The sequence below is a fragment of the Nerophis lumbriciformis genome, linkage group LG38, assembly GCF_033978685.3.
Source record: "Nerophis lumbriciformis linkage group LG38, RoL_Nlum_v2.1, whole genome shotgun sequence".
Classification (NCBI taxonomy): Eukaryota; Metazoa; Chordata; class Actinopteri; order Syngnathiformes; family Syngnathidae; genus Nerophis; species Nerophis lumbriciformis.
Window position 1 is genome coordinate 4,873,443 of NC_084585.2, and position 23,522 is coordinate 4,896,964.

Consider the following 23,522-nt stretch of genomic DNA (forward strand, 5'->3'; position numbering starts at 1 on the left):
CCTGGCTCTGACCTGTTCCACCTGCTGCCCTCTGGGAAGCGCTACAGGTGCATTAAAACCAAAACAAACAGGCTAAAGAACAGCTTCTTCCCCAGGGCCATAACCATCCTGAACAGACTGCCCCATTGTCCCTCATAACTGCCTTCTCTTCGGTGCAATAACCCATTCCACCAACCACCCTGTTTTTTTTTTTTTTTTTTTTCATGTATATATTCATTTCACACCATATTCATTGCACTTCTACATTTTTTATATTTTTATATATTTGCACATTGTTTTTCTAGCATGCACACATCGCACTGTATGGAAAGGCCTCAATCTCGTTACCTTGCGTAATGACAATAAAGCTGATTCTGATTCTGATACCCGGCCGGCTCAGAGCGGCTCCCATATGATTGCGCACTGGTGTGCGTCTGGGTCGTGACAGCGTGGCACGCGAATGTCTGTGCTGCATTGAATCAGTCTCCTTTCTTTAACAGGCAAAAGCTTTATAACCTCACTAATGCCTTGCATCGTCTATATTAGATATATAACAACGGGCGGGTGCGGGCGGGTGCGGTTCTGATCAAATGTTACATCGGGTGGATGGCGGATGGTTGACGACTTTCTGATGCGGTTGCGGATGAAATAATTGCCTATCTGCGCATCTCTAGCAGGCGTGCACTGTTCTCACCCGTGGAAGTTGTTCCAAAGTGGATTTTAGGCTGTAAATAAACAGCAGCCATATTGAATGTTTGCTATCCATTTGGCGAAGTGTGGGGGATGGCCTCTAAGTCACATGGTGGCACTTAAACCTAACAATAGTGGATGAATTTGATGGTAAACACAGTTTCTACCCCTTAAGAGACACTTCAGTGTTTCTCTAATTTAGCTACACGAGGGGGTAAACCACTACAAACAATCCCCATCGATGCGATGCAATCGTACAACTGCCAACAATTAAAATGTAGGTGCTAATTTGGATGAAAATGCAGATTGACTGTTACTCACTCGGGCCCTCTTCCCTGCATGTCGGCCATTCTGAGCCTGCAATGCCCATGAAACAATCCGTTGCAAATGTTGCCATTGTTAAAAATGCCTGGCATTAACACCTCCTCGTATTACTTTTAGACCCATTTCCAAGCTTCCCTTTTTTCTACAAAGTGCTTGGGGAAAAAGTATCATACGTTGCTTTAAAAATAGTATCAAACATAATATGACTGTAGTTCCCTATGCCTCAAAAAACTGCTTTTTTAAAGCATGTTTGATGGGTTTTTTCTGCTTAACCCAAACTCTGCTTATTCTCACTGTAAGAACTGAAAATCTATTAATTGTGCCCTCAAACAATAATGAAGTTAGTTTGGCAGATTTAAAACAATGAAGTGTCCTTGCCCCTCCTAGGAGAGGCCTGCTTTACTCTTTGGAAACAGCTGAAAACCCAATTAAAGGCATGTTTTGATGAGCATCATAGTCTTACCTGTCACACAAAACCACCTTTGTGATTTTTTTGTCCTCTTCAGCACTCCTCCCTTGTGGGGTCCCACAGGGCTCATATGTCGGTCCTTTGCTTTTTTTGCGACATATTGCATAACAATTGCATTTTGTTCCATTGCTATGTGGATAGCTACATTTCTCTGAAAGCGTTTGGATGTCTTTTAGACTCTCTTTGTGATTGATGTGACTTGTAGTTAGGGATGCAAAAATAAACCAATATTAACCACAAACATGATGTTGGCTGCACAAATTTAATCAACATTTAAAACAATCTCCGTTGGATATCAAATTAGGTACTTTTTAGAGATGCGCGGATAGGCAATTATTTCATCCGCAACCGCATCACAAAAGTCGTCAACCATCCGCCATCCACCCGAACTAACATTTAATCAAGCCCGCACCCGCCCGTTGTTATATATCTAATATAGACGATGCAAGGCATTAGTGAGGTTATAAAGCTTTTGCCTGTTAAAGAAAGGAGACTGATCCAATGCAGCAGAGGCATTTGCGTGCCACGCTGTCACGGCCCAGACGCACACCAGTGCGCAATCATCTGGGAGCCGCGCTGAGCGCACCTCCAAGCGCGTGGAGGTGCGATGTCCCTCGCGCCCGAGGCTTCAGCGCGCACCGCGGCGCCCATCCTACTCGTCGCGGCCTAGCCCTCGCGGCTCTCGCTGCCGGCGACGGCCGGGTATGGGCCCGACGCTCCAGCGCCATCCATTTTCAGGGCTAGTTGATTCGGCAGGTGGGTTGTTACACACTCCTTAGCGGGTTCCGACTTCCATGGCCACCGTCCTGCTGTCTATATCAACCAACACCTTTTTCTGGGGTCTGATGAGCGTCGGCATCGGGCGCCTTAACCCGGCGTTCGGTTCATCCCGCAGCGCCAGTTCTGCCAGTGAGCCCCACCCCTTTCGTGAGCGCACTGCGCGCGGAGTGACCCCTGTTACGCGCAACGGGGGTGGCGGGCAGGTAAGCTGCGCGGGCGGAGCGCGCGGAGTGACCCCTGTTACGAGCCCCCGGCCACGGGGGTGGCGGGCAGGTAAGCTGCTTACCTGCTGCGCGTGACGCTGGCGGACGAGGCGGTAGTCGGTGCGGTGGTGACCCTGGACGTGCGTCGGGCCCTTCTCGCGGATCACCTCAGCTACGGCTCCCGGTGGGGCCCTCTCGGGGGAAGGGGCCTCGGCCCCGGACCCCGGCGAGGCGTCCCTTCTCCGCTCCGTAAAAGTGTCCATCTCTTTTTTTTTTCTTCTTCTGTTGTGGCATATGCAGCAGGTGCCTGCTCGTTTTTCGTATGTGTGTAACAACATTTAACTATGTATATATATTTCCGAATTGGTTTAACTGCCACCCGCCTGAATCTATTTAAAATCTAATTTTTTTTTTATTTCAACCGCCCGACCCGACCCGACCCGACCCGACCCGACCCGCGGATAAAATCTAATTTTTTTAAATTTCATCCGCCCGACCCGCAGATAATCCGCGGACTCCGCGGTTGTGTCCGCAAACCGCGCATCTCTAGTACTTTTACAGTCAGCCAACCACCAGGGGGCGAATGAAAGATTAGCCTTTATTAAGCTGCGTAACGAGCAAGTGAGCAGCAGTCTCAATAGTGAGTGGATTCATAAAAGTGGAAAATGTGAGAGCAAGTGAAACGTAATGTCAAAAGAAGAGGGTGACAGTGCGACAACTTTGGGGTTGCCAACCCATCGATCGTGATCAATCAGTTTGTCTTTCTTTCTATTTATCTTTGGGACTAGACGCCGAAAATATTAAGAAAAATAGTGGCCTTCCTTACTAGACAGTGACCTGAACACGCCTCGCCGCTCTGTAGGCGGCAAGCAGGGGTGCCCGAAGGGGCCAACTGCGGCCCGTGACTCATTTGTCATTGGCCAATGGCACACTGCGGAAACTAAAACAAAAACAAAAAAAACAGGGCACCACAGTTAACTTGTTTAACCACCTGAAAAATCACCACAGACTCAAATACGATGAGTGCATGAAGGCCAAAGCTAACGCTGGTCCACTGACTCAACCCAGACAACCGAATCAGCAACTCTGGACCAAACAACCCCGTATCCATCCACCTCTGAAATAACAGATGCATAATCAATACATTTTATTTGTTATGCACTTTACACATCACATGCATCTCGTAGTGCTATTTTAAGTTTAATTTGTCTTGTTCACTCATACTGTTTGTTTAAAATAGAAAGTGCTATAAAATGGTTTACCTAACACAGGGGTGCTCATTACGTCGATCGCGAGCTACCGGTCGATCGCGGAGGGTGTGTCAGTCGATCACCAGCCAGGCATTAAAAAAATAGTCCCAAAAATGAGCGATCATAAATCTTCACTATGACGTCACTTTCGTCACTTGATTGACATTCACGGCACCCGAGGGTCTTCTGAGATGACGCTGGCTGCTGCCAGCTCATTAAAATTACCGACTGGAAGGCGAGAAACACTTTATTTCGACAGACTCTGGCGCCGTACCTGTCTTCAAAACTCCAAAGACAGACTGCACAGCTGCGCTAACAAAATAAGAGTCTCAGAAAGCTGGCGTGCACAAGCTAGCAAGCTACGGAGTTTGCCGACAATGTATTTCTTGTAAAGTGTATACAAAGGAGTACAGAAGCTGGACAAATAAGATGCCAAAAACCAACCACTTTCATGTGGTATTGGACAGAAAGGAGGACTTTTTTTCTCCTCCATTCGAAAATGCGGACGTTATCCGCACTACTGTCTGATTCCAATCAATGCAAGTCATCAAAATTAGGTAATACACCTACCACCTGTCTTCATGAAAGAAAGGAATCTATATGTGTTAAACATGCTTGTATTATCTTTAAACACCTTTAACTTGTTAACAATGTTAACTATATGTGTTAAACATACTTGTATTATCTTTAAACACCTTTAACTTGTTAACAATGTTAACTATATGTGTTAAACATACTTGTATTATCTTTAGACACCTTTAACTTGTTAACAATGTTAACTATATGTGTTAAACATGCTTGCATTATCTTTAAACACCTTTAACTTGTTAACAATATTAACTATATGTATTAAACATACTTGTATTATCATTAAACACCTTTAATTTATTAACAATATTAACTATATGTGTTAAACATGCTTGCATTATCATTAAACACCTTTAACTTGTTAACAAAAACATATATTTCATAAATAAGTAAATATAAATTATATATATGAATGAGGTAGATCCCCACGACTTGATCAATTGAAAAGTAGCTCGCCTGCAGAAAAAGTGTGAGCACCCCTGACCTAACATATGAAATATTGTGATTTCAATATTAGTGAAAACAATCGTGAACATAATTTTAGCTATAATCATGCAGCCTTACTTGTAGTCGTCCGGAATATGTGTACTTTTCTCAGAGGCAACTTTCTCTGTTGCCACTTCCAATCTTTAGAACAATTTGCCATCAAACAGGCTTCTGTTTTACATGTATCTTAAAAACATAAACCACATGACTACAAGTCTGTCTTTCTATCAAGTGTATTTCATTTCATTTTCCTCCACAGCTTAACACCTGTTCAAACACCAGAAAAGGCTCACAAACTACCATCTGGTGATCATTCTGGATCAGGGACCCAATCTACAGAGTCTGTTTCACACCCTGATGCAACCGAACAACATCCAACGAAGCAACTCCACAAACCTGGGGAGTCGGAGCACAAAATACCGTCAGAAGATGATCCTCGACCTTTGGAAACTGCTTATGAAGCCTCTTCATCTAATGGTGTTCAAAAACGAGACTCGGTCCAACGCGGCTTTGTTGAATTTGGTGGCGTGGAGGGAGGAGAGGAAGAACCTCCTCTGGGGTCAGAAGCTGAAAACGAATCAGATGAGGATGTAAATCAATCTGAAGAGGGTGTACCCGTTTCAGCACCAAGACGACTAGGAGTTCCACAGAGCAAGGATGAGCAGATCAGTGAGACGGAACGACTCCAAAAATTTGAATTTGAAAAAAAGCGTAAAGCAGAGGACAGTGAAAAGGAAAGACTCGAGCTAGAAGAGAAAACGAGACAAGAGGAGGAAGAGAGAGAGAAAGAACAAGCTAGGCTGATGAGAGAAGAAGAGAAGAAGAGAGCGATTGAGGTGGAGAAGGAAAGATTGAGGCGGAAGAAAGAAGAAGTGGAGTGGCGTAGAAGGGAGGAACTGGAAAGGGCAAGACAGATAGAAGCAGAGAAGCTTAGGGCAGATAAGAAAAAACTATTGATCCAAAAGAGGGAAGAAGAGGAGAGACAAACAAGGGAGGAACTGGAGAGAGAGAGGCTGAGGGAAGAGGAGACAAAGAGGAAGGAGGAAAAAGAAATCATAAGACTGAAGATGGAAGAAGAGGAGAGGAGGAGAAGGGGGGAACTGGACAGGGAAAGAATGAGGCTGGAGATGGAAGAAGAGGAGAGGAGGAGAAGGGAGGAGCTGGAGAGGGAAGAGGAGAGGAGGCAAAGGGAGGAGCTGGAGAGGGAAGAGGAGAGGATAAGAAGGGAGGAGCTAGAGAGGGAAGAGGAAAGGAGGAGACGGGAGGAAAAAGAAAAAATGAAGCTGAAGATGGAAGAAGAGGAGCGCAAGAGAAGGGAAGAACTGGAGAGGAAAAGGTTGAGGGAAGAGGAGAGCCTTTGGGAGGAGCAGGAGAGGGAAAGAATGAGGTTGAAGATGCAAGAAGAGGAGAGGAAGCGAAGGGAGGAACTGGAGAGAGAGAGGCTGAGGGAAGAGGAGAAAAGGAGGGTGGAGCAGGAGAGAGAAATAATGAGGCTGAAGATGGAGGAAGAGAGGAGAAGCATGGAGGATCTGGAGAGAGAAAGGCTAAGGGAAGAGGGGAGAAGGAGAGATATAGAAGAGAGGGAAAGACTGAGGCTGAAGAGGGAAGACGAGGAGAGGAGGAGAAGAGAGGAACTGGAGAGAAAGAGGCTGAGGGAAGAGGAGAGAAGGAGGGAAGAGCAGGAGACACAAATGATGAGGCTGAAGATGGAAGAAGAGAGGAGGAGCAGGGAGGAACTGGAGAGAGAAAGGCTAAGGGAAGAAGAGAGAAGGAGAGATATGGAGGAGAGGGAAAGATTGAGGCTGAAGATGGAGGACGAGGAGAGGAGAAGAAGGGAGGAACTGGAGAGAGAAAGGCTAAAGGTAGAGGAGAGAAGGCGGAAGGAGGAGAAAGAACGATTGAGGCTGGAGATGGAAGAACTGGAAAAAGAGAGGTTGAGGGAAGAAGAGAAAGAAAGAACTAGGTTGAGGATGGAAGAAGAGCAGAGAAGAGTACAACTGGAGAGAGAAAGGCTGAGGGAAGAGAGGAGGGAGGACCAGGAGCGGGAAAGAATGAGGCTAAGGATGGAAGAAGAGGAGAGGCGGAGAAGAGAAGAATGGCAAAAAGAAAAGCTGAGGGAAGAGAAAATGAAGGAGGAGGAAGAGAGACAGAGAAGAGAGGAACTGGAGCAAGAACATCTGAGAGAAGAGGAAAGAAAGAGAAAAGAGCTACAAATAATGAGGCTGAAGATGGAAGAGGAGGAAAGGCAGAAAAGGGAGGAATGGCAAAGAGAAAGACTGCGGGAAGAGGAGAGAAGGAAGGAGGAACTGGAAATGACAATGCAGCAACAAAAAGAAGAAATGGAGAGACAGAGAGAGGAGGCGAGAAGAGAAGAGGTTAGTAAGACAGAAGAGAGAAGAAGGCAAGAACTGATGAGGAAGAAGTCACATGAAATGGTAGAGAAACTTAGGATGGAGGCAGAGCGAAAAAGAGAAGAACTTCGGTTCTCCAATATGCGAAACAGAACCCCTGTTGATGAAACAGAGACAACTTTAATCAGCATTGACTCTGGAGGTCCACCTCAAAGTCCACACAGCCTCTCAGCACAAACTGGGAGAACGTACGATGATTTTACAGTCAATGAGCCTCAGATCCGTGTGAGGAGTGATAGCAATTTTGATGATTTTTCAGTCAAGCCAAAGAGATGGGGCACGCAGTCTATAGTCATTTCAACCACGCGAGACACCGTGGTGGACAGGCTGATGCCAATAGATGCCGGTCTTCAGGAGAAGGAACAGAAGACAGAAGAAGGCTTTAGGCCAGAATCAGGCTGGAGAAACAATGAACCGAGGGAGGGAAATAAGCAGCTGGGACAGAATGAACAGCTTCATGTGGAGAAAGATGAGGAGGTTCAACAGCGAGGGGACGCCAAGAAGGAGTGGGAAAGAAGAGGCATGAAGCAAGATCACATGGATGAGGTAAATTCTATCACCTTTATTTCTATCCTTAGTATGGTGCTCACGATGGTACGGATCAGTTGAAATTAAGGTCTGGAACTGATGGTCATACCGTCTTTTATTGAAAATTCTTGCGTCCACTGAGCTAATGAGCAAGCATACAGACAACATGGTACATTAGGATACATCATTTATCCTTACACATTTTTACACCTTCTTCTTGTTTCCCTTTCAACTGGCGCTAGAATGCTTTTAACTCTCCGTTAAGGAGCATACGCAATTTGCCGGTTTGGATGGCGGTTCATGGCGTTTCTCAAACCACCATGAACCGTGTCTCAATGATGGCGAAAGGACGTTCTCAACACGTTTTGAAAACAGCGCCAATGTAGATTAGCGCAGTGGTACCACAAGTCCTCCATCCTCTAGCCTTCATGTAGCTCCTTGATGAGCCTGTGATGCTTTCCTGTTTTCATATAGTAAAATTGTGCACACGGGGAAGGTTCAGGAGGAAATGTGACTGGCGGATTATGGCAGTTTTATCACAGATCTTGCGATGGAAAATACGGAGGCTGAAGTTCTTTACACCGCTGTTGAATTTTTTTGGCGGCTCCATGCGGTTCTCGGGGTTTATGGCAGATGCGTAACAAATGACAAGGTTTTGTGTTCAATCTTAACATGGTCTTTGGTGGAGCACCGCAATTTGCCGAATTTCCATGAAAATGTGAGCACACCGCTTGAGTCTCTATCTCACTTTTCAATTGCTTTAACTGTTTTCGCCGTTGCCATGGAAGAAACATTTCCGTTTCGGTTCTCAACATATCTGCCAATACAACCTTCAAAGTAAGAGTCAAAAGATACATGAGAAAAACAGTAGCAAATTCACAAAAGTGTTTTACAGTTGTCCCTTATAGGGATGTCCCGATCCGATATTTGGATCGGATCAGCTGCCGATATTTGCCAAAAATTGCGTATCGGCAAGGCATGGGAAAATGCCGATCCAGATCCAGTTTAAAAAAAAACTCCGGTCCGTGTTTTTCAACGCACCGATTTAAATAATACATTCCACTTTTCTGCTGCTCCGTAATTTCCGTTCCGAATTTTCCAGCACACCTTCAACACATCCACAGGTCTGTGGATTCTCACGCAGTTGCTTTTAGCCGCTGGCATTACACGACAGGCTCTTCTCACTCTTTCCTGTGTCTCCCTCTCACAGACAGCAAGTGCACCTTCTTACACACGTCACATACTGTCACGTCATACGTCACATACGTATACGTCCTCCCCGAGCAGAGAGGTAGCAGCATGGCTAACGTTAGCTGTGATGCTAGCGCAGCCGTGCGCGCAACGCTCCCTCTAAGGTGCTCGCCTGTGCAATTGCGCACTGTTTAAGCGTCCACTGCGCATAGCAAATCTATGCCACGCACAAAATCTAATAAAAAAATAAGCGCATAACAATTTTCGACACACGGACACGACAGAGAAAACAGTTTTCGTCATCATTGTTCAAATATTGTAACGTCTGTCGAGACGCTTATCTCCATTCGGTGCCACACGTCCACACCATCAAAATGCTGAGGCAAAAATTTCCACATCAACACCGTATGAAGAAATTAGTGATTTTTTTAGTTGTGATTTCCTTCTCTGCATGAAAGTTTAAAAGTAGCATATATTAATGCAGTATGAAGAAGAATGTTTTAATGTAGACATGCAAGCCTTGAAAGAACATTTTGAAAATCAAGACTACATTTCCTGCAAATGGGTGCATTTCTACCCTATATTTTAACTTTAGATTTATTCTCATATCAAACTCTTTTGGCTGTCTTTTTGACACTTACATCCGGCGCCCCCCTCCACACCCTGGATTATAAACAATGTAAATAATTCAATGTGATTATCTTGTGTGATGACTGTATTATGATGATAGTATATATCTGATAGTATATATCTGTATCATGAATCAATTTAAGTGGACCCCGACTTAAACAAGTGTAAAAACTTATTGGGGTGTTACCATTTAGTGGTCAATTGTATGGAATATGTACTTCACTGTGCAACCTACTAATAAAAGTCTCAATCAATCAATCAAAACACATAGAATCATCATACTGCTGTGATTATATGCATCAAGTGTTCATTCAAGGCTAAGGCAAAATATCGAGATATATATTGTGTATCGCAATATGGCCTTAAAATATCGCAATATTAAAAAAAGGCCATATCGCCCAGCCCTAGTTTCAATGATGCCATTTCTGTTTGTCATGTATAATTTTGTCTATTTTGTGTTTATCCTTGAATAAACAGGTCAGTTTCTTGTTACCAACCATTGTGTATTATTCAAACTCCCCTAATTCAGCTGGCTAGTTGTTATCAAGAGTACTAAAACCCTTTTCAACATGATTCTGACAACTAAGTAGGCTAAATAACTTTAAACTTTAATACATGCTCGGATAGGCCAGTATCGGTATCGGTCAGTATCGGTATCGGATCGGAAATGCAAAAACAATATCGGTATCGGATCGGAAGTGCAAAAACCTGGATCGGGACATCCCTAGTCCCTTACAGTACTTTTGAACATGAACTCGAGATCTACCCCAACACAGTACAGTAGACGTGTGGATTACGTTCTCTGGTCATCCGCAAAGCTGAAAATATGTCTAATTCAAGTTATTGATCCGCCCATCAACAAGTTTAATGTTGACACACGGCTTTCTCCCAGCCTTTGCAACGTTTTCCAATTTTGGAGGAACAAACGTGTTACTATTAAAATAATTGCAAAAAAAGTGTTGTAGCTATTAGATTAAATTCATCTACGTAACCCAATCTCTTGAATTGCACAGGTTTTGTCATTTATTCAGTAAATCCTGAATCACCGATTTCCAGAGGTCTACAGCATAGACCAGGGGTGTCCAAACATGGGGCTGAAAGCCGACTGCATGCAAAGTAACTATAGATGTATGTGTGTGTATATATATATATATATATATATATATATATATACAGTTGTGATCAAAAGTGTACATATTAGAGATGCGCGGATAGGCAATTATTTCATCCGCAACCGCATCACAAAAGTCGTCAACCATCCGCCATCCACCCGAGCTAACATTTAATCAAAGCCGCACCCGCCCGCACCCGCCCGTTGTTATATATCTAATATAGACGATGCAAGGCATTAGTGAGGTTATAAAGCTTTTGCCTGTTAAAGAAAGGAGACTGATCCAATGCAGCAGAGACATTCAATGCGTGCCACGCTGTCACGGCCCAGACGCACACCAGTGCGCAATCATCTGGGAGCCGCGCTGAGCGCACCTCCAAGCGCGTGGAGGTGCGATGTCCCTCGCACCCGCGGCGGCTCCACCCGGGCTCGCGCCCGAGGCTTCAGCGCGCACCGCGGCGGCCATCCTACTCGTCGCGGCCTAGCCCTCGCGGCTCTCGCTGCCGGCGACGGCCGGGTATGGGCCCGACGCTCCAGCGCCATCCATTTTCAGGGCTAGTTGATTCGGCAGGTGGGTTGTTACACACTCCTTAGCGTGTTCCGACTTCCATGGCCACCGTCCTGCTGTCTATATCAACCAACACCTTTTCTGGGGTCTGATGAGCGTCGGCATCGGGCGCCTTAACCCGGCGTTCGGTTCATCCCGCAGCGCCAGTTCTGCTTACCAAAAGTGGCCCACTCGGCTCACCAGGGTGAGCCCCACCCCTTTCGTGAGCGCACTGCGCGCGGAGTGACCCCTGTTACGCGCCCCCGGCAACGGGGGTGGCGGGCAGGTAAGCTGCGCGGGCGGAGCGCGCGGAGTGACCCCTGTTACGAGCCCCCGGCCACGGGGGTGGCGGGCAGGTAAGCTGCTTACCTGCTGCGCGTGACGCAGCCCGCGGCGAAGGCGGACGAGGCGGGGTGTCGGTGCGGTGGGCGCGGTGGTGACCCTGGACGTGCGTCGGGCCCTTCTCGCGGATCACCTCAGCTACGGCTCCCGGTGGGGCCCTCTCGGGGGAAGGGGCCTCGGTTTCGGACCCCGGCGAGGCGTCCCTTCTCCGCTCCGTAAAAGTGTCCATCTCTTTTTTTTTTTCTTCTTCTGTTGTGGCATATGCAGCAGGTGCCTGCTCGTCTTTCGTATGTGGGTAACAACATTTAACTATGTATATATATTTACCAATTGGTTTAACTGCCACCCGCCTGAATCTATTTAAAATCTAATTTTTTTTTATTTCAACCGCCCGACCCGACCCGCGGATAAAATCTAATTTTTTTTCATTTCAACCGCCCGACCCGCGGATAATCCGCGGACTCCGCGGTTGTGTCCGCAAACCGCGCATCTCTAGTACATCCACTTGTAAAGAACATCATGTCATGGCTGTCTTGAGTTTCCAATCATTTCTACAACTCTGATTTTTTTTGTGATGTAGTGATTGGAGCACATACTTGTTGGTCACAAAAAAACATTCATGAAGTTTGCTTCTTTTATGAATTTATTATGGCTCTACTGAAAATGTGCTGGGTCAAAAGTATACATACAGCAATGTTAATATTTGCTTACATGTCCCTTGGCAAGTTTACCTGCAATAAGGCACTTTTGGTAGCCATCCACAAGCTTCTGCTTGAATTTTTGGCCACTCCTCTTGACAACATTGGTGCAGTTCAGCTAAATGTGTTGGTTTTCTGACATGGACTTGTTTCTTCAGCATTGTCCACACGTTTAAGTCAGGACTTTGGGAAGGCCATTCCAAAACCTTCATTCTAGCTTGATTTAGCCATTCCTTTACCACTTTTGAGGTGTGTTTGGGGGTCATTGTCCTGTTGGAACACCCAACTGCGCCCAAGACCCAACCTCCGGGCTGATGATTTTAGTTTGTCCTGAAGAATTTGGATGTATGGATGTATTTTTTTTCTGCACCAAGCCTGTTGTTTAGATTGGTCATACAGGTAAATGCTGTGCGGAAAAAACACACATTAATGTACAATTAATGCCCACTGACTTGAGTTACTTTTGTGTGCCACCAGATGGCAACACAATGGTAGCTATCAGACTGCTGACTATTTGTACATCATATGAAAACACTGCGCCCGGCCAAATTGGACCTATGCCGTCTCGCGGGCCAAATGAAAGACGCCAGCAGGGCGCATTTGGACACCCCTGGTATAGACCAAATTTGTGTATTAAACTGATTAGAGTACCGTATTTTCCGCACCATAAGGCGCCCTGGGTTATAAGCCGCGCCTTCAATGAACGGCATATTTCAAAACTTTGTCCACCTATAAGCCGCCCCGTGTTATAAGCCGCATCTAACTGCGCTAAAGGAATGTCAAAAAAACAGTCAGATAGGTCAGTCAAACTTTAATAATATATTAAAAACCAGCGTTCTAACAACTCTGTTCACTCCCAAAATGTACGGTAATGTGCAAATGTGCAATCACAAACATAGTAAAATTCAAAATAGTGCAGAGCAATAACATCAATAACTTAATGTTGCTCGAACGTTAATGTCACAACACACAAAATAAACATAACGCTCACTTTCTGAAGTTATTCTTCATTCATAAATCCCTCGAATTCTTCTCCTTCGGTGTCCGAATTAAAAAGTTGGGCGAATACGGGATCCAAAATGGCCGGCTCCGTCTCGTCGAAGTCATTGCCTTCCGGAAAGCTCGGACCACAGTTGTGACCGAAATATCCGCCCAGGCATTTACAATCCACTGGCAGATGTTGGCGTATGTCGTCCGGCGCTGTCTCCCTGTCTTAGTGAAGGTGTGTTCGCCTTCGGTCATCCATTGTTCCCACGCCGTTCGCAGTCGTGCTTTAAATGCCTTGTTGACACCAATATCGAGCGGTTGGAGTTCTTTGGTTAATCCACCCGGAATGACGGCGAGTGTTGTATTTGTGTGCTTCACTTGTTTTTTGACACCATCTGTGATGTGGGCGCGCATGGAGTCGTATATCAACATGGAACACACAAAGGAAATGAAACGTAATACCCGCGCGCTTCTTCTTCTACGGGGGCGGGTGGTTGCTTACCGTAGAAGAAGAAGCGCTTCCTCTTCTACGGGGGCGGGTGCTTACCTTGGCAGTTGCTTACCATAGAAGAAGAAGCGCTTCCTCTTCTACGGGGAAAAAAGATGGCGGCTGTTTACCGTAGTTGCGAGACCGAAACTTTATGAAAATAAATATTTATATTAATCCATATATAAGGCGCACCGGGTTATAAGCCGCACTGTCAGCTTTTGTGAAAATTTGTGGTTTTTAGGTGCGGCTTATAGTGCGGAAAATACGGTACACAAGCAAAATATTCATGGTTCCAGCAAGAGATTTACCCAATTTAGTCAAATTTATCCCTTGGTTGAGGAAAAAGTTAGAATAAGAATACATTTTGTGGACTATTGACCTTCAGGAATTGCGACATTTGGATTCATCAATTGTTTAAATATATATTTTTTTTTATAGAGATGATATGACTTGAAGCGGTGATTAGATTTCACTGCATGGCAACAAGCATTGTGTAAGACATTCAAGCCCAACTAGTTTGCTCCCTAAGTGGACTGCAGAAGAAAGCAAACAGGAAGTACATGCTCTGTTGTGGTCTCAGCGACATAGAATCTAAATGAAGAGACCTATACAATAACCACATTTACTGTCAATATTGCAATACAACATCCAGAAGTATGTGGACACTGAGATGTTTTTAATGATTTTGCCTGGAGGAAACTCATGGCCACCAAGCTTAAAGGGAACTGCACTTTTTTGGAATTTTGCCTATCGTTCACAATCATTATGAGAGACAAGAACACACATGTCTTTTTTTTTTAGGATTTTAAAGATGATAAAAAAAACTACTTCAAAACCCTCCATCAACGTCTTATATACACACTGTAAGTTTATGTATAATGTAGTAACAGACACCTTCATAACAATATGTAATATGTACAATATACACACTGCAAGTATATATATAATGTAGTAACAGACACCTTCATAACAATATGTAATATGTACAATATACACACTGCAAGTACATATATAATGTAGAAACAGACACCTTCATAACAATATATACAATATACACACTGCAAGTATATATATATTGTAGTAACAGACACCTTCATAACAATATGTAATATGTACAATATACACACTGCAAGTATATATATAATGTAGTAATAGACACCTTCATAACAATATGTAATGTGTACAATATACGCACTGCAAGTATATATATATAATGTAGTAACAGACACCTTCATAACAATATGTAATATGTACAATGTACACACTGCAAGTATATACTGTATATAATACAGTAACATACACCTTCATAACAATAAGTAATATGTACAATATACACACTGCACGTATATATATAATGTAGTAACAGACACCTTCATAACAATATGTAATGTGTACAATATACACACTGCATGTATATATATAATGTAGTAACAGACCCCTTCATAACAATATATAATATGTACAATGTACACACTGCAAGTATATACTGTATATAATACAGTAACATACACCTTCATAACAATAAGTAATATGTACAATATACACACTGCACGTATATATATAATGTAGTAACAGACACCTTCATAACAATATGTAATGTGTACAATATACACACTGCATGTATATATATAATGTAGTAACAGACACCTTCATAACAATATGTAATATGTACAATATACACACTGCAAGTATATATATAATGTAGTAACAGACACCTTCATAACAATATGTAATATGTACAATATACACACTGCAAGTATATATATAATGTAGTAACAGACACCTTCATAACAATATGTAATATGTACAATATACACACTGCAAGTACATATATAATGTAGAAACAGACACCTTCATAACAATATGTACAATATACACACTGCAAGTATATATATAATGTAGTAACAGACACCTTCATAACAATATGTAATATATACAATATACACACTGCAAGTATATATATAATGTAGTAACAGACACCTTCATAACAATATGTAATGTGTACAATACACACACTGCAAGTATATATATAATGTAGTAACATACACCTTCATAACAATAAGTAATATGTACAATATACACACTGCAAGTATATATATAATGTAGTAACAGACACCTTCTTAACAATATGTAATATGTACAATATACACACTGCAAGTATATATAGAATGTAGTAACAGACACCTTCATAACAATATGTAATATGTTTTATATACACACTGCAAGTATATATAGAATGTAGTAACAGACACCTTCATAACAATATGTAATATGTTTTATATACACACTGCAAGTATATATATAATGTAGTAACAGACACCTTCATAACAATATGTAATATGTACAATATACACACTGCAAGTATATATATAATGTAGTAATAGACACCTTCATAACAATATGTAATGTGTACAATATACACACTGCAAGTATATATATAATGTAGTAATAGACACCTTCATAACAATATGTAATATGTACAATATACACACTGCAAGTATATATATAATGTAGTAACAGACACCTTCATAACAATATGTAATATGTACAATATACACACTGCAAGTATATATATAATGTAGTAACAGACACCTTCATAACAATATGTTGGAGCAGATGGAAGCCGACACAAAGCTGCAAATGTGGAATTTGGAGACAAGATATTTTGACATAAATGGTGTGCTTACCCCAAATAAACCAGAAAAAAATGTGTCCGGCTAGCTAGACCAAATGTACAACTGTCCATCGAGTGAGTCACACTTAATATTGATCATGATACACGCAGCACGTCATGTGTGTTATTACAACTACAGTACATATGCTATCTGGCTAGCTGTGTACAAACAAAACATGAAATAATACTTTACAGATATTGTAATTAATCGTTCATGTTTTCCACTCAGTACAGATTGGTGTTCTCTCACATTGTGTTGTGGATTACGAACTCAAACGCGTTTTGTGCTGACATAGAAGCTAGCTTAATTATTGCCATATTTAGCTTTTACGGCTAATACCGTAGCACGCCGATGTGTTACTTTGCTAGAAAAAGAGATTCTCAGTGTTCTCTCTTAGAATAATAATGTCGCTACAATGTAAATGAAGTATTGTTGATGGTTTTTGAATACATTTTTAAAGTGATTTAGAGGTCAATCAATCAATCAATCAATGTTTATTTATATAGCCCTAAATCACAAGTGTCTCAAAGGGCTGCACAAGCCACAACGACGTCCTCGGTTCAGAGCCCACAAAAGGGCAAGGAAAAATTCACAACCCAGTGGGTTGTCGATGTGAATGACTATGAGAAACCTTGGAGAGGACCGCAGATGTGGGTGACCCCCCCCCAGCTCCCCCTCTAGGGGAGACCGGATGCAATGGACGTTGAGTGCGTCTAGCATAATATTGTGAAAGTCCAGTCCATAGTGGATCTAACATAATACTGTGAAAGTCCAGTCCATAGTGGATCTAACATAATACTGTGAAAGTCCAGTCCATAGTGGATCTAACATAATACTGTGAAAGTCCAGTCCATAGTGGATCTAACATAATAGTGTGAGAGTCCAGTCCATAGTTGATCTAACATAATACTGTGAAAGTCCAGTCCATAGTGGATCTAACATAATAGTGAGAGTCCAGTCCATAGTGGATCTAACATAATAGTGAGAGTCCAGTCCATAGTGGATCTAACATAATAGTGAGAGTCCAGTCCATAGTGGATCTAACATAATACTGTGAAAGTCCAGTCCATAGTGGATCCAACATAATAGTAAGAGTCCAGTCCATAGTGGATCCAACATAATAGTGAGAGTCCAGTCCATAGTAGATCTAACATAATACTGTGAAAGTCAAGTCCATAGTGGATCTAACGTAATAGTGAGAGTCCAGTCCATAGTGAATCTAACATAGTAGTGTGAGAATCCAGTCCATAGTGGATCTAACATAATACTGTGAAAGTCAAGTCCATAGTGGATCTAACATAATAGAGTGAGAGTCCCGTCCATAGTGGATCTAACATAATAGTGAGAGTCCAGTCCATAGTGGATCTAACATAATAGTGAGAGTCCAGTCCATAGTGGATCTAACATAATAGTGAGAGTCCAGTCCATAGTGGATCTAACATAATAGTGAGAGTCCAGTCCATAGTGGATCTAACATAATAGTGAGAGTCCAGTCCATAGTGGATCTAACATAATAGTGTGAGAGTCCAGTCCATAGTGGATCTAACATAATAATGAGAGTCTAGTCCATAGTGGATCTAACATAATAGTGTGAGAGTCCAGTCCATAGTGGATCTAACATAATAGTGAGAGTCCAGTCCATAGTGGATGTAACATAGTAGTGTGAGAGTCCAGTCCATAGTGGATCTAACATAATAGAGTGAGAGTCCAGTCCATAGTGGATCTAACATAATAGTGAGAGTCCAGTCCATAGTGGATCTAACATAATAGTGAGAGTCCAGTCCATAGTGGATCCAACATAATAGTGAGAGTCCAGTCCATAGTGGATCTAACATAATACTGTGAAAGTCCAGTCTATAGTGGATCTAACATAATAGTGAGAGTCCAGTTCATAGTGGATCTAACATAATAGTGAGAGTCCAGTCCATAGTGGATCTAACATAATAGTGTGAGAGTCCAGTCCATAGTGGATCTAACATAATAGTGAGAGTCCAGTCCATAGTGGATCTAACATAATAGTGAGAGTCCAGTCCATAGTGGATCCAACATAATAGAGTGAGAGTCCAGTCCATAGTGGATCTAACATAATAGTGAGAGTCCAGTCCATAGTGGATCTAACATAATAGTGAGAGTCCAGTCCATAGTGGATCTAACATAATAGTGTGAGAGTCCAGTCCATAGTGGATCTAACATAATAGTGTGAGAGTCCAGTCCATAGTGGATCTAACATAATAGTGAGAGTCCAGTCCATAGTGGATCTAACATAATAGTGAGAGTCCAGTCCATAGTGGATCTAATATAATAGTGAGAGTCCAGTCCATAGTGGATCTAACATAATAGTGTGAGAGTGCAGTCCATAGTGGATCTAACATAATAGTGAGAGTCCAGTCCATAGTGGATCTAACATAATAGTGAGAGTCCAGTCCATAGTGGATCTAACATAATAGTGTGAGAGTCCAGTCCATAGTGGATCTAACATAATAGTGAGAGTCCAGTCCATAGTGGATCTAACATAATAGTGTGAGAGTCCAGTCCATAGTGGATCTAACATAATACTGTGAAAGTCCAGTCCATAGTGGATCTAACATAATAGTGAGAGTCCAGTCCATAGTGGATCTAACATAGAAGTGTGAGAGTCCAGTCCATAGTGGATCTAACATAGAAGTGTGAGAGTCCAGTCCATACTGGATCTAACATAATAGAGTGAGAGTCCAGTCCATAGTGGATCTAACATAATAGTGAGAGTCCAGTCCATAGTGGATCTAACATAGTAGTGTGAGAGTCCAGTCCATAGTGGATCTAACATAATAGTGAGAGTCCAGTCCATAGTGGATCTAACATAATAGTGAGAGTCCAGTCCATAGTGGATCTAACATAATAGAGTGAGAGTCCAGTCCATAGTGGATCTAACATAATAGTGAGAGTCCAGTCCATAGTGGATCTAACATAATAGTGAGAGTCCAGTCCATAGTGGATCTAACATAATAGAGTGAGAGTCCAGTCCATAGTGGATCTAACATAATAGTGAGAGTCCAGTCCATAGTGGATCTAACATAATAGTGTGAGAGTCCAGTCCATAGTGGATCTAACATAATAGTGAGAGTCCAGTCCATAGTGGATCTAACATAATAGTGAGAGTCCAGTCCATAATGGGGCCAGCAGGAGACCATCCTGAGCAGAGACGGGTCAGCAGCGCAGAGATGTCCCCAACCGATGCACAGGCGAGCGGTGCAACCCGGGTCCCGACTCTGGACCACTAGGGAGAGGGAGGCAGAGGAGAAAAGAAAAGAAACGGCAGATCAACTGGTCTAAAAAGGGGGTCTATTTAAAGGCTAGAGTATACAAATGAGTTTTAAGATGGGACTTAAATGCTTAATGATTGATTTAGAGGTAGAATTGATTGCTTTTTTGATTGATTGGTTGATTGAAACCTTTATTAGTAGATTGCACTGTACAGTACATATTCCGTACAATTGACCACTAAATGGTAATACCCGAATAAGTTTTTCAACTTGTTTAAGTCGGAGTCCACGTTAATCAATTCCTGGTAAGTCGGGGTCCACGTTAGCTTCTTTGATAGCCACCTAGAACGAGCCGATTTTTTTACATGTTAGAATGCAAAATAACTCCAAACTTTTGTCTTTTTGTCTTTCATAATGATTGTGAACGATAGGCAAAATTCCCCCAGAAAGTTTAGACTTCGACTTAGACTTAGACTTCCTTTTATTGTCATTGAAATTTGAACTTTGCAGTTTGAACTGAAGTTTCCCTTCAGGGCAGTGATTGACTGCATAGTGGTTGTTTTGTTTGAAAACCATGGTGGTGACGCATGAAGGCAAAATGTTTTGAAATGATTCTGGGCCTAGACCCAGACTGTAGCATGTAGCGACTTGTGTTCTCAGCTGCGAGGCAGACATGTCATGTGACGTGCTCGTATCTCCGACACATCATCAAGGTGGAGTTGGACTTCAAATATGACGACGTTTAAATCTAAGACCCTCTGTTCATTCTGCTGCCTTTCTTTAGGCTCTGCCTTCAAGCTGCTTTGTTTGGGACTTTTCTCGTTTTTTTTAATCACTTTTACCAATTACAATTACAAAAAAAATAAAAAAAACACATGCAGGGTCAAAAGTCACGGGAGGGCGGAGGGAGGACTTGGCGGTGGGTCGCCAGGCCAAGTGTGTTTATTTTTTATTTTTTAGGACATCTAGAATCTGTCCTTAAGGGGGGGACTCTGTCATGATCCGTGGTCGGATCATGTTTTGTTTAGTTATGTTTGGTTGGTTTTGGACTCCTTTAGTTATTGCTTGTGCACCTGTGAGTTTGTTTCGTCACCATGGTTACTTATTATTTTCACCTGCCTTTCTGTTCCTGAGTCCTGTGCTAAGTTTTAGCCTTAGCTTCCCGTGCGTTCAGCACGCTTGTCTTTTGCTTGTTTTTCTGTTTGCCTATGATTTATGTAATTAAATCATTTATGTAATTAAATCATAGGCAAACAGAAAAACAAGCAAAAGACAAGCGTGCTGAACGCACGGGAAGCTAAGGCTAAAACTTAGCACAGGACTCAGGAACATGAAATCAAACCAACGTGATGTAGCTTACGCAAACAAGGAGCACAGGACGAGTGAACAGAAAGGCAGGCTTAAATAGTGTCAGTGATGAAAAACAGGTGCGCGTCGAGAACACAAGCGGCAGGTGAAAATAATAAGTAACCATGGTGACGAAACAAACTCACAGGTGCACAAGCAATAACTAAAGGAGTCCAAAACTAACCAAACATAACTAAACAAAACATGATCCGACCACGGATCATGACAGAGCCCCCCCCCTTAAGGACAGATTCTAGATGTCCTAAAAAATAAAAATAAACCACATGCAGGGTCAAAAGTCACGGGAGGGCGGAGGGAGGACTTGGCGGTGGGTCGCCAGGCCAAGTGTGTTTTTTTTTATTTTTTAGGACATCTAGAATCTGTCCTTAAGGGGGGGCTCTGTCATGATCCGTGGTCGGATCATGTTTTGTTTAGTTATGTTTGGTTAGTTTTGGACTCCTTTAGTTATTGCTTGTGCACCTGTGAGTTTGTTTCGTCACCATGGTTACTTATTATTTTCACCTGCCTTTCTGTTCCTGAGTCCTGTGCTAAGTTTTAGCCTTAGCTTCCCGTGCGTTCAAACCAACGTGATGTAGCTTACGCAAACAAGGAGCACAGGACGAGTGAACAGAAAGGCAGGCTTAATTAGTGTCAGTGATGAAAAACAGGTGCGCGTCGAGAACACAAACTCACAGGTGCACAAGCAATAACTAAAGGAGTCCAAAACTAACCAAACATAACTAAACAAAACATGATCCGACCACGGATCATGACACCTTGCATGTTTCGGGCTTTTATTGCTTTATAAATACAATCCTGGTACATAAATATTCACCGTCTTTAAAGTGACTGTCCTAATTCTGCACAGATCCACTTGGTGTCACAATTAGTCAAATGGAGATCACTTGAGTACAGATGATGTTTTTCAAGTGATTATAGTACAAAACCACCTGTGTCTTGAACTATGTTCTCTGGTTCATTAGTAACATGAAAACAAATGAACACTCCAAACAACTCACAGAACATATATCATTGAAAAGTTTCGGACACGAGATGACTAGAATAATATTTCCATTTATGAGCTATCCCACAGAGTTCAGTTAAATCCATACTTAAGAAATGGAAGGATGACACTTTTTTAACCTACTTAGGGCATTCAAAATCGGAGTGATCGAGCAAGAAGATGCAGCCAAGATGCCTATGACCACTCTGAAGCAGTTAACATAACCCATGGCCCAGATGGTAGAGACCAGTCGAAGCTCTCTTGCAAAGAGAAAGCCACTGTTGAAAAAAGCTCACATGAAATCTACTTGGACGGTCTTTGGTCTGATGTGACAAAAATGTAGATGTGATTAGACGCTATGTTCAGCAAACACCAAACACCGGGCGTCTCCAAAAGAAGCATGGCAGTGACAACATCACGTTTTTAGACCCTGGAAGGCTTGGTGAAGTCGAGGGGAATATTAAGCAGACAAAGTTTGTCAAATCCTGGAGGATATATGTTTCAAACAAGAGAAGTACGCCTCGGGAGAAGATTTATTTACCAGCGAGACGGCAGAAACCCGAATCATACACGAAAAAATCCAGACTTTTTGACACTTAGAAAAAATCCCGATTTGTTTGACAAAACATACCGACTTTTTGACAGAAAAATCTCGACTTTTTTACAGAAAAATCTCGACTTTTTGACAGAAAACATCCCTACTTTTTGAAAAAATCCCGATTTTTTTGACACATAGGAAATAAATTCCCGACTTTTTGACAGAAAAAACATCCTGACTTTTTGACACCTAGGAAAAATCCTGACTTTTTGACACGTAGAAAAAATCCAGACTATTTGACATTTAGAAAAAATCCAGATTTTTTGACACTTGGAAAAAAATTCCGATTTTTTTGACACTTAGAAAAAAATCTCAACTTTTTGACAGAAAACATCCTGACTTTTTGACAGAAAACATCCTGACTTTTTGACAGAACATCCTGACTTTTTGACAGAAAACATCCTGACTTTTTGACAGAAAACATCCTGTCTATTTGACATTTACAAAAAATCCAGACTTTTTGACACTTAGAAAAAATCTCAACTTTTTGACAGAAAACATCCCTACTTTTTGAAAACAATCCCGATTTTTTGACACTTGGGAAAAAAATTCCCGACTTTTTGACAGAAAAACATCCTGACTTTTTGACACTTAGAAAAAACCCCGACTTTTTGACACGTAGAAAAAATCCAGACTATTTGACATTTAGAAAAAATCCAGATTTTTTGACACTTTGAAAAAAATTCCGATTTTTTGACACTTAGAAAAAAATCTCAACTTTTTGACAGAAAAATCTCGACTTTTTGACAGAAACATCCCGACTTTTTGACACTTACAAAAAAATCCAGATTTTTTTGACATTTAGAAAAAATCCACACTTTTTGACAGAAACATCCTGACTTTTTGACAGAAACTTCCCGACTTTTTGACAGAAACTTCCCGACTTTTTGACACTTAGAAAAAATCCTGACTTTTTGACACTTAGAAAAAATCCTAACTTTTTGACAGAAACA

The 23,522-nt window shown here is 42.1% G+C and overlaps 1 protein-coding gene across 2 annotated transcripts in view; it reads left to right on the plus strand.

Moving 5' to 3' along the window:
- The window catches only part of tnks1bp1 (tankyrase 1 binding protein 1), a 111,666-nt gene that overhangs the window by 40,607 nt on the left and 47,537 nt on the right, over nt 1-23,522 (plus strand). For both annotated transcript variants that reach the window (XM_061932717.1, XM_061932716.1), the window contains exon 3: nt 5,029-7,726. In XM_061932717.1, the coding sequence (XP_061788701.1) occupies nt 5,029-7,726 (2,698 nt within the window). The remainder of the gene's footprint in view (nt 1-5,028; nt 7,727-23,522) is intronic.